The sequence below is a fragment of the Salvelinus namaycush genome, chromosome 14 (genome assembly GCF_016432855.1).
Source record: "Salvelinus namaycush isolate Seneca chromosome 14, SaNama_1.0, whole genome shotgun sequence".
NCBI classification, from domain to species: Eukaryota; Metazoa; Chordata; class Actinopteri; order Salmoniformes; family Salmonidae; genus Salvelinus; species Salvelinus namaycush.
In genome coordinates, this window is record NC_052320.1 from 10,459,700 (window position 1) to 10,472,033 (window position 12,334).

The following is a 12,334-nucleotide window of genomic DNA, read 5'->3' on the forward strand; positions in this document are numbered from 1 at the left end:
AGGTCTACTGTATATATGTTCTATAGAGAGCAGTAAGGTCTACTGTATATATGTTCTATAGAGAGCAGGAAGGTCTACTGTGTATATGTTATTATAGAGAGCAGTAAGGTCTACTGTATATCTGTTATTATAGAGAGCAGGAAGGTCTACTGTGTATATGTTCTATAGAGAGCAGTAAGGTCACCTGTGTATATGTTCTATAGAGAGCAGTAAGGTCACCTGTGTATATGTTCTATAGAGAGCAGTAAGGTATACTGTGTATATGTTCTATAGAGAGCAGTAAGGTCTACTGTGTATATGTTCTATAGAGGGCAGTAAGGTCTACTGTATATATGTTCTATAGAGAGCAGTAAGGTCTACTGTATATATGTTCTATAGAGAGCAGTAAGGTCTACTGTGTATATATGTTCTATAGAGAGCAGGAAGGTCTACTGTGTATATGTTATTATAGAGAGCAGTAAGGTCTACTGTGTATATGTTATTATAGAGAGCAGTAAGGTTACTGAATATATGTCTATAGAGAGCAGTAAGGTCTACTGTGTATATGTTCTATAGAGAGCAGTAAGGTCTACTGTGTATATGTTCTATAGAGAGCAGTACGGTCTACTGTATATATGTTCTATAGAGAGCAGTAAGGTCTACTGTGTATATGTTCTATAGAGAGCAGTAAGGTCTACTGTGTATATGTTCTATAGAGAGCAGTAAGGTCTACTGTGTATATGTTCTATAGAGAGCAGTAAGGTCTACTGTGTATATGTTCTATAGAGAGCAGTAAGGTCTACTGTGTATATGTTAATATAGAGAGCAGGAAGGTCTACTGTGTATATGTTCTATAGAGAGCAGTAAGGTCTACTGTGTATATGTTCTATAGAGAGCAGTAAGGTCTACTGTGTATATGTTCTATAGAGAGCAGTAAGGTCTACTGTGTATATGTTCTATAGAGAGCAGTAAGGTCTACTGTATATATGTTCTATAGATAGCAGTAAGGTCTACTGTATATATGTTCTATAGAGAGCAGTAAGGTCTACTGTGTATATGTTCTATAGAGAGCAGTAAGGTCTACTGTGTATATGTTCTATAGAGAGCAGTAAGGTCTACTGTGTATATGTTCTATAGAGAGCAGTAAGGTCTACTGTGTATATGTTCTATAGAGAGCAGTAAGGTCTACTGTGTATATGTTCTATAGAGAGCAGTAAGGTCTACTGTGTATATGTTATTATAGAGAGCAGTAAGGTCTACTGTGTATATGTTAATATAGAGAGCAGTAAGGTCTACTGTGTATATGTTATTATAGAGAGCAGTAAGGTCTACTGTATATATGTTATTATAGAGAGCAGTAAGGTCTACTGTATATATGTTCTATAGAGAGCAGTAAGGTCTGCTGTGTATATGTTATTATAGAGAGCAGTAAGGTCTACTGTATATATGTTATTATAGAGAGCAGTAAGGTCTACTGTATATATGTTCTATAGAGAGCAGTAAGGTCTGCTGTGTATATGTTATTATAGAGAGCAGTAAGGTCTACTGTATATATGTTATTATAGAGAGCAGTAAGGTCTACTGTATATATGTTCTATAGAGAGCAGTAAGGTCTACTGTATATATGTTATTATAGAGAGCAGTAAGGTCTACTGTATATATGTTATTATAGAGAGCAGTAAGGTCTACTGTATATATGTTATTATAGAGAGCAGTAAGGTCTACTGTATATATGTTATTATAGAGAGCAGTAAGGTCTGCTGTGTATATGTTATTATAGAGAGCAGTAAGGTCTACTGTATATATGTTATTATAGAGAGCAGTAAGGTCTACTGTGTATATGTTAATATAGAGAGCAGTAAGGTCTACTGTGTATATGTTAATATAGAGAGCAGTAAGGTCTACTGTATATATGTTCTATAGAGAGCAGTAAGGTCTACTGTGTATATGTTATTATAGAGAGCAGTAAGGTCTACTGTATATATGTTATTATAGAGAGCAGTAAGGTCTACTGTATATATGTTCTATAGAGAGCAGTAAGGTCTACTGTGTATATGTTAATATAGAGAGCAGGAAGGTCTACTGTGTATATGTTCTATAGAGAGCAGTAAGGTCTACTGTATATATGTTCTATAGAGAGCAGTAAGGTCTACTGTATATATGTTCTATAGAGAGCAGTAAGGTCTACTGTATATATGTTCTATAGAGAGCAGTAAGGTCTACTGTATATATGTTCTATAGAGAGCAGGAAGGTCTACTGTGTATATGTTAATATAGAGAGCAGGAAGGTCTACTGTATATATGTTCTATAGAGAGCAGTAAGGTCTACTGTGTATATATGTTCTATAGAGAGCAGGAAGGTCTACTGTGTATATGTTATTATAGAGAGCAGTAAGGTCTACTGTGTATATGTTATTATAGAGAGCAGTAAGGTCTACTGTATATATGTTCTATAGAGAGCAGTAAGGTCTACTGTGTATATGTTCTATAGAGAGCAGTAAGGTCTACTGTGTATATGTTCTATAGAGAGCAGTAAGGTCTACTGTATATATGTTCTATAGATAGCAGTAAGGTCTACTGTATATATGTTCTATAGAGAGCAGTAAGGTCTACTGTGTATATGTTCTATAGAGAGCAGTAAGGTCTACTGTGTATATGTTCTATAGAGAGCAGTAAGGTCTACTGTGTATATGTTCTATAGAGAGCAGTAAGGTCTACTGTGTATATGTTCTATAGAGAGCAGTAAGGTCTACTGTATATATGTTCTATAGATAGCAGTAAGGTCTACTGTATATATGTTCTATAGATAGCAGTAAGGTCTACTGTATATATGTTCTATAGAGAGCAGTAAGGTCTACTGTGTATATGTTCTATAGAGAGCAGTAAGGTCTACTGTGTATATGTTCTATAGAGAGCAGTAAGGTCTACTGTGTATATGTTCTATAGAGAGCAGTAAGGTCTACTGTGTATATGTTCTATAGAGAGCAGTAAGGTCTACTGTGTATATGTTCTATAGAGAGCAGTAAGGTCTACTGTGTATATGTTATTATAGAGAGCAGTAAGGTCTACTGTGTATATGTTAATATAGAGAGCAGTAAGGTCTACTGTGTATATGTTATTATAGAGAGCAGTAAGGTCTACTGTATATATGTTCTATAGAGAGCAGTAAGGTCTACTGTATATATGTTCTATAGAGAGCAGTAAGGTCTACTGTATATATGTTAATATAGAGAGCAGTAAGGTCTACTGTATATATGTTATTATAGAGAGCAGTAAGGTCTACTGTATATATGTTATTATACAGAGCAGTAAGGTCTTCTGTGTATATGTTATTATAGAGAGCAGTAAGGTCTACTGTATATATGTTATTATAGAGAGCAGTAAGGTCTACTGTATATATGTTATTATAGAGAGCAGTAAGGTCTACTGTGTATATGTTAATATAGAGAGCAGTAAGGTCTACTGTGTATATGTTATTATAGAGAGCAGTAAGGTCTACTGTATATATGTTATTATAGAGAGCAGTAAGGTCTACTGTATATATGTTCTATAGAGAGCAGTAAGGTCTACTGTGTATATGTTAATATAGAGAGCAGGAAGGTCTACTGTGTATATGTTCTATAGAGAGCAGTAAGGTCTACTGTATATATGTTCTATAGAGAGCAGTAAGGTCTACTGTATATATGTTCTATAGAGAGCAGTAAGGTCTACTGTATATATGTTCTATAGAGAGCAGTAAGGTCTACTGTGTATATGTTCTATAGAGAGCATTAAGGTATATGTGTATATGTTCTATAGAGAGCAGTAAGGTCTACTGTATATATGTTCTATAGATAGCAGTAAGGTCTACTGTATATATGTTCTATAGAGAGCCTTAAGGTCTACTGTGTATATGTTCTATAGAGAGCAGTAAGGTCACCTGTGTATATGTTCTATAGAGAGCAGTAAGGTATACTGTGTATATGTTCTATAGAGAGCAGTAAGGTCTACTGTGTATATCTTCTATAGAGAGCAGTAAGGTCTACTGTGTATATGTTCTATAGAGAGCAGTAAGGTCTACTGTGTATATGTTTTATAGAGAGCAGTAAGGTCTACTGTGTATATGTTCTATAGAGAGCAGTAAGGTCTACTGTATATATGTTCTATAGAGAGCAGTAAGGTCTACTGTATATATGTTCTATAGAGAGCAGTAAGGTCTACTGTGTATATGTTAATATAGAGAGCAGGAAGGTCTACTGTGTATATGTTCTATAGAGAGCAGTAAGGTCTACTGTATATATGTTCTATAGATAGCAGTAAGGTCTACTGTATATATGTTCTTTTGAGAGCAGTAAGGTCTACTGTGTATATGTTCTATAGAGAGCAGTAAGGTCTACTGTGTATATGTTCTATAGAGAGCAGTAAGGTCTACTGTGTATATGTTCTATAGAGAGCAGTAAGGTCTACTGTGTATATGTTCTATAGAGAGCAGTAAGGTCTACTGTGTATATGTTCTATAGAGAGCAGTAAGGTCTACTGTGTATATGTTCTATAGAGAGCAGTAAGGTCTACTGTATATATGTTCTATAGAGAGCAGGAAGGTCTACTGTGTATATGTTATTATAGAGAGCAGTAAGGTCTACTGTGTATATGTTCTATAGAGAGCAGTAAGGTCTACTGTATATATGTTATTATAGAGAGCAGTAAGGTCTACTGTGTATATGTTCTATAGAGAGCAGTAAGGTCACCTGTGTATATGTTCTATAGAGAGCAGTAAGGTCACCTGTGTATATGTTCTATAGAGAGCAGTAAGGTATACTGTGTATATGTTCTATAGAGAGCAGTAAGGTCTACTGTGTATATGTTCTATAGAGAGCAGGAAGGTCTACTGTGTATATGTTCTATAGAGAGCAGGAAGGTCTACTGTGTATATGTTCTATAGAGAGCAGTAAGGTCTACTGTGTATATGTTATTATAGAGAGCAGGAAGGTCTACTGTATATATGTTCTATAGAGAGCAGTAAGGTCTACTGTATATATGTTATTATAGAGAGCAGGAAGGTCTACTGTGTATATGTTCTATAGAGAGCAGTAAGGTCTACTGTATATATGTTCTATAGAGAGCAGTAAGGTCTACTGTGTATATGTTATTATAGAGAGCAGTAAGGTCTACTGTATATATGTTATTATAGAGAGCAGTAAGGTCTACTGTGTATATGTTCTATAGAGAGCAGTAAGGTCTACTGTGTATATGTTCTATAGAGAGCAGTAAGGTCTACTGTGTATATGTTCTATAGAGAGCAGTAAGGTCTACTGTGTATATGTTATTATAGACAGCAGTAAGGTCTACTGTATATATGTTAATATAGAGAGCAGGAAGGTCTACTGTGTATATGTTAATATAGAGAGCAGTAAGGTCTACTGTGTATATGTTATTATAGAGAGCAGTAAGGTCTACTGTGTATATGTTATTATAGAGAGCAGGAAGGTCTACTGTATATATGTTATTATAGAGAGCAGTAAGGTCTACTGTGTATATGTTATTATAGAGAGCAGTAAGGTCTACTGTGTATATGTTAATATAGAGAGCAGTAAGGTCTACTGTATATATGTTAATATAGAGAGCAGGAAGGTCTACTGTGTATATGTTAATATAGAGAGCAGTAAGGTCTACTGTGTATATGTTATTATAGAGAGCAGTAAGGTCTACTGTGTATATGTTATTATAGAGAGCAGGAAGGTCTACTGTATATATGTTATTATAGAGAGCAGTAAGGTCTACTGTGTATATGTTATTATAGAGAGCAGTAAGGTCTACTGTGTATATGTTATTATAGAGAGCAGGAAGGTCTACTGTATATATGTTATTATAGAGAGCAGTAAGGTCTACTGTGTATATGTTATTATAGAGAGCAGTAAGGTCTACTGTGTATATGTTAATATAGAGAGCAGTAAGGTCTACTGTGTATATGTTATTATAGAGAGCAGTAAGGTCTACTGTGTATATGTTATTATAGAGAGCAGTAAGGTCTACTGTATATATGTTATTATAGAGAGCAGTAAGGTCTACTGTGTATATGTTATTATAGAGAGCAGTAAGGTCTACTGTGTATATGTTATTATAGAGAGCAGTAAGGTCTACTGTGTATATGTTATTATAGAGAGCAGTAAGGTCTACTGTATATATGTTCTATAGAGAGCAGTAAGGTCTACTGTATATATGTTATTATAGAGAGCAGTAAGGTCTACTGTGTATATGTTATTATAGAGAGCAGTAAGGTCTACTGTGTATATGTTATTATAGAGAGCAGTAAGGTCTACTGTGTATATGTTAATATAGAGAGCATTAAGGTCTACTGTATATATGTTCTATAGAGAGCAGGAAGGTCTACTGTGTATATGTTAATATAGAGAGCAGTAAGGTCTACTGTATATATGTTCTATAGAGAGCAGTAAGGTCTACTGTGTATATGTTATTATAGAGAGCAGTAAGGTCTACTGTGTATATGTTCTATAGAGAGCAGTAAGGTCTACTGTGTATATGTTAATATAGAGAGCAGTAAGGTCTACTGTATATATGTTCTATAGAGAGCAGTAAGGTCTACTGTGTATATGTTCTATAGAGAGCAGTAAGGTCTACTGTGTATATGTTATTATAGAGAGCAGGAAGGTCTACTGTATATATGTTATTATAGAGAGCAGTACGGTCTACTGTATATATGTTCTATAGAGAGCAGTAAGGTCTACTGTATATATGTTATTATAGAGAGCAGTAAGGTCTACTGTGTATATGTTATTATAGAGAGCAGGAAGGTCTACTGTGTATATGTTCTATAGAGAGCAGTAAGGTCTACTGTGTATATGTTATTATAGAGAGCAGTAAGGTCTACTGTGTATATGTTCTATAGAGAGCAGTAAGGTCTACTGTGTATATGTTCTATAGAGAGCAGTAAGGTCTACTGTATATATGTTATTATAGAGAGCAGTAAGGTCTACTGTGTATATGTTATTATAGAGAGCAGTAAGGTCTACTGTGTATATGTTATTATAGAGAGCAGGAAGGTCTACTGTGTATATGTTCTATAGAGAGCAGTAAGGTCTACTGTGTATATGTTCTATAGAGAGCAGGAAGGTCTACTGTGTATATGTTAATATAGAGAGCAGTAAGGTCTACTGTATATATGTTATTATAGAGAGCAGTAAGGTCTACTGTGTATATGTTATTATAGAGAGCAGTAAGGTCTACTGTGTATATGTTCTATCGAGAGCAGTAAGGTCTACTGTGTATATGTTCTATAGAGAGCAGTAAGGTCTACTGTGTATATGTTCTATAGAGAGCAGTAAGGTCTACTGTGTATATGTTCTATAGAGAGCAGTAAGGTCTACTGTATATATGTTCTATAGAGAGCAGTAAGGTCTACTGTGTATATGTTCTATAGAGAGCTTGGTGATACAGGGAAGAACCTGAATAAAAGTCATGAAATTGATGAAGTGAAAACCACAGCCCTCTCCCCCAATGTGTAGCTGACATAACTCACCAACTGCCAGTTGCTCCATGCGAGGTAAAGCACTCTGAGCTCTGATGGGGTAATCCTTAGTCACACAATGGAGAGATGCCTGTCTACTATTGCATTCAGCTGGGAGGTCTGACTCCGTAGCTATATAATGTGGAGAGAGGGAGGTTGGAGGGGCATGAGACTCAGCCATGTGTGAGAGAGCTGAGTACAGTGTCAAGCGTAGCACAGCGCCCATGGTCAGCTGGAGCCAGGCCAGAGCCAGTCAGCCACCAAAAGAAGCGCTCTGCAGGGGCTAGGAGGCAGAACCCCCAAAGCTGGGTTCAAACAGTATTTGTTTTCATCCAAATCATTTGAATGCGTGATTGCACATGCCAATTGTGTGACAGATGGGCACTTGTGAGACTCTTTCATTGGTTCCAATGCACCAGGCCAGCCTAATCAAGAACAGAAAAAGTATTTAAAAGATTGGGTTCTGGGTTCTCTCCTCACACATGGCTGAGTAGACCTTACCATGAAATGCTTACTTACAAGCCCTTAACCAACAATCAGTTTTAAGAAGAAAAAAAGTGTTAAGAAAGCATTTACTAAAATAGACTGAGGTTAAAAAAAAAATATATATATATATATATATATTAAGTAGCAAGAATAAAATAACAGTAACGAGGCTATATACAGGGGGTAGAGGTACAGAGTCAATGTACGGGGGCACAGGTTATTCAAGGTAATATGTACATGTAGGTAGAGGTAAAGTGACTATGCATAGATAATAAACAGAGTAGCAGCAGTGTAAAAATGGATGCGGGGGGGGGGCAATGCAAATAATCCAGGTTGGCATTTGTGTAGCTAGTCAGCAGTCTTATGGCTTGGGGGTAGAAGCTGTTAAGGAGCCTTTTGGACCTAGACTTGGCGCTTCGGTACCGCTTGCCGTGTGGTAGCAGAGAGAACAGTCTATGACTAGGGTGGCTGGAGGCTGGCAATTTTTTGGGACTTCCTCTGACACTGCCTGGTATAGAGGTCCTGGATGGCAGGAATCTTGGATTCCTGGGCCGTTCGCACTATCCTCTGTAGTGCCTTGCGGTCGGAGGCCGAGCAGTTGCCGTACCAGGTGGTGATGCAACCAGTCAGGATGCTCTCAATGGTGCAGCTGTCAAACTTTTTGAGGATCTGAGGACCCATGCCAAATCTTTTCAGTCTCCTGAGGGGAATAGGTTTTGTTTTGCCCTCTTCACGACTGTCTTAGTGTGTTTGGACCATGATAGTTTGTTGGTGATGTGGACAACAAGGACCTTGAAGCTCTCAACCTGCTCCACTACATCTCCGTCGATGAGAATGGGGGCGTGCTCGGACCTCCTTTTCCTGTAGTCCACAATCATATATTTTCTTGATCACATTGAGAGGTTGTTATCCTGGCACCACACCGCCAGGTCTCTGACCTCCTCCCTATACGCTGTCTTACCGTTGTTGTTGGTGATCAGGCCTACAACTGTTGTGTCGTTGGCAAACTTAATGATGGTGTTGGAGTCGTGCCTGGCTGTGCAGTCATGAGTGAACAGTGAGTACGGGGGGGGGGGGACTGAGCATGCACCCCTGAGGGGCCCCCGTGTTGAGGATCAGCGTGGCAGATGTGTTGTTACCTACCCTTGCCACCTGAGGGTGGCCCGTCAGAAAGTCCAGGATCCAGTTGCAGAGGGAGGTGTTTAGTCCCAGGGTCCTTAGCTTATTGATGAGCTTTGTGGGCACTATGGTGTTGAACGCTGAGCTGTAGTCAATGAACAGGAGTCTCACGTAGGTGTTCCGTTTGTCCAGGTGGGAAAGGGCAGTGTGGCGTGCAATAGAGATTGCATCATCTGTGGATCTGTTGGTGTGGTATGCAAATTGGAGTGGGTCTAGGGTTTCTGGGGTAATGGTGTTGATGTGAGCCATGACCAACCTTTAACTTGCCCCCATGCAGTTTTCAAAGTTTTTTTTTCATGTGCACACAGAGCAATACTATCAATTGTTTTTTAAATGTTCTTATTTAACCTTTTATTTAAATAGGCAAGTCAATTACGAACAAATTGTTATTTACAATGACGGCATACCAAGAGGCAAAAGGCTTCCTTTATGGACAGGGGCTGGAATTAAAAATGTATGTTTATCCATAAATAACTAATGAACGTATTGTTCATGTTACTAGAAAATAATGGATATGTTATGCCAAAGAATAATGTAACTGATGGCATCCTGCATAGATCAGGAAATGTAATGTGAAATAGTAATGTTACATTTGAGGTCAAATGCTTTGGAGGTCAAATGTGCTATAAAGCACATTTACAGTATGGTGGAGAATGTCCTTTAGCCAATTCTCTAGAGTTGTTTGGAATTGAGACACTGGGTTCATTCAATCAAACCACCATTGTAGTATACCATTGTAGTATATGCAGAATAGGATATATAAACATAACATATAAAACATATATATATATACACACCAAATACCTGTATACAGTTGGTAGAAAGTCTACATAAAAAGACAAGGGGGGGCTCTACTTCCTGTTCTGTCTGGCTCTGTTAGCACAGTGCAGGTTGAGGAACAATGAGAGGTTTGTTTCACAAGGATATCAACACCTGGGTTATCACACTCTCTCAAACACTCTCAAACACTCTCAGGGACTATCACACTACTACCGCTTGTTCTATTCTTCATAGATTCACTATATCAATCCTACAATATCATCATCAGCTATATGGATTTTCAAAACACCTGTCTCCTTAACAAGTATGATGTTCATTTACTGTAGTAAAATCGGTGCTGAGAGAGAGCAAGGGCAGCCCTTACTCCTTTAGTTAATGTGTTGCTATACCCTGCAGTGGCACTCGGATAGCTATGCTAGGTAGATAGAGGGGCAGTAGGACCCAGAGACGAGGCTCTGTTCTGGCTGTTGTGTTGCCCAGAGAGAGTGTGGTTGTGGATGTCAGCCAGCCAGGGTTGCTTCTACAACATAACAGCACAGCCAAGGCAAGGAGAGAGATATCAGGTACCAGTACAGCACAGCCAAGGCAAGGAGAGAGAGATCAGGTACCAGTACAGCACAGCCAAGGCAAGGAGAGAGAGATCAGGTACCAGTACAGCACAGCCAAGGCAAGGAGAGAGAGATCAGGTACCAGTACAGCACAGCCAAGGCAAGGAGAGAGAGATCAGGTACCAGTACAGCACAGCCAAGGCAAGGAGAGAGAGATCACGTTTCAGTACAGCACAGCCAAGGCAAGGAGAGAGAGATCACGTTTCAGTACAGCACAGCCAAGGCAAGGAGAGAGAGATCACGTTTCAGTACAGCACAGCCAAGGCAAGGAGAGAGAGATCACGTTTCAGAACAGCACAGCCAAGGCAAGGAGAGAGAGATCACATTTCAGAACAGCACGGCCAAGGCAAGGAGAGAGAGATCACGTTTCAGAACAGCACAGCCAAGGCAAGGAGAGAGAGATCACGTTTCAGTACAGCACAGCCAAGGCAAGGAGAGAGATCACGTTTCAGAACAGCACAGCCAAGGCAAGGAGAGAGATCACGTTTCAGAACAGCACAGCCAAGGCAAGGAGAGAGAGATTTCAGAACATGCACATGTCTAGAGAGATGCAGGGAGCTGATAGCACCCTGCTGCAGTGTTGGCTCAGAAACAGGGGAGATGGTATAGCTAGGTCTACAGTACCAAGAGTTACTAGACAGCAATCCAACTACAACAAACTAATAATCAATCACACATTTTTTATAAGCTAGGTCTACAATATTCATTACTAGACAGCAATAGCTTTCGGCCCTATGTTCCTCTGTATAGCTACTGTAAGTCTGCAACGTTACTAAACAGCAATGTACAGACCCTATATGTTCCTCCTGAAATGTAGATGGTTAAGTAAACATTTCTGTGGATTATTGTTAAAAGTAGTCTTTGTGCATAGAGTTCTATAGTTTGTTAAACTTTGAAATCAATGTTTTTTGTTTGGTATTCTTTTTAAAGTGAAAAATCTGAGTTGCAGCGTACTTCCATTATCATGGAATTGCCAATGAGTAAGATGAGTTAGTTATACAGCCATGTCTGGTTGCTCAGCAACAGAGGGAAATCGTATGGCTTTATTTATATTCACAACTAAACAGTGTGTCATTGCTCATCTACAATTTCCATTCAGGACATGCAGTCCTGTGATTCTGTCTGAATCACAGGACTGCATGTCTGTTCATTTTTAATACAACAACACCCCCAATTCACTGTGTCCTCCATCTTGACATGACAGGTTTATGATGCACCTCATAGACATTGATGGAGTGATGTTGGATTTTATACAACAGGTGGGTCTAATCCTGAATGCTGATTGGTTAAAACCGCATTCCAGTAGGATGTGGGATTCCTTAAGAGAATTAGTCCCTGGTTCTACTCTCTACCACGTTCCACCTCTCAAAACATGTATCTCCACAGATCGATTTGTTCAATTCACATACCGTAATCACTTTGAACTAGATTAAACCCCAAAGCCATTATAATACTTCAATCCTGTCAACGTTGCTAACATGATATGATGATAGTAATGAAAAAATTGGTCTGTAGAGTAGAAGCATTGTTTGGTCCCTAGAAACCCTGACCATCCATCCACCTTTGTGTTTTACAGGTATGGGAAAATTGTGTCCACAAAAGCCATCCTGGACAAGACCACTAACACATGCAAAGGTGAGGAGAGGTGTTTTGTGACAAACACCCACACTGCACCTACATGTCAATGTATGTCACACAAAGCTCAAACATCCCAGAGAGCGCCTGTCTGTTTATTCTCAGCATGTGTGTCATGATGTAACCATAACACCACTGTGGACAGCGGGAGCATTGGTTACAT

The 12,334-nt window shown here is 38.6% G+C and overlaps 1 protein-coding gene across 1 annotated transcript in view; it reads left to right on the top strand.

The window, feature by feature from the left end:
- The window catches only part of LOC120059602 (RNA-binding motif, single-stranded-interacting protein 2-like), a 28,582-nt gene that overhangs the window by 3,944 nt on the left and 12,304 nt on the right, over positions 1 to 12,334 (top strand). Inside the window, exon 2 of the mRNA XM_039008732.1 lies at positions 12,113 to 12,171. Coding sequence (XP_038864660.1) covers positions 12,113 to 12,171 — 59 coding nt within the window. The remainder of the gene's footprint in view (positions 1 to 12,112; positions 12,172 to 12,334) is intronic.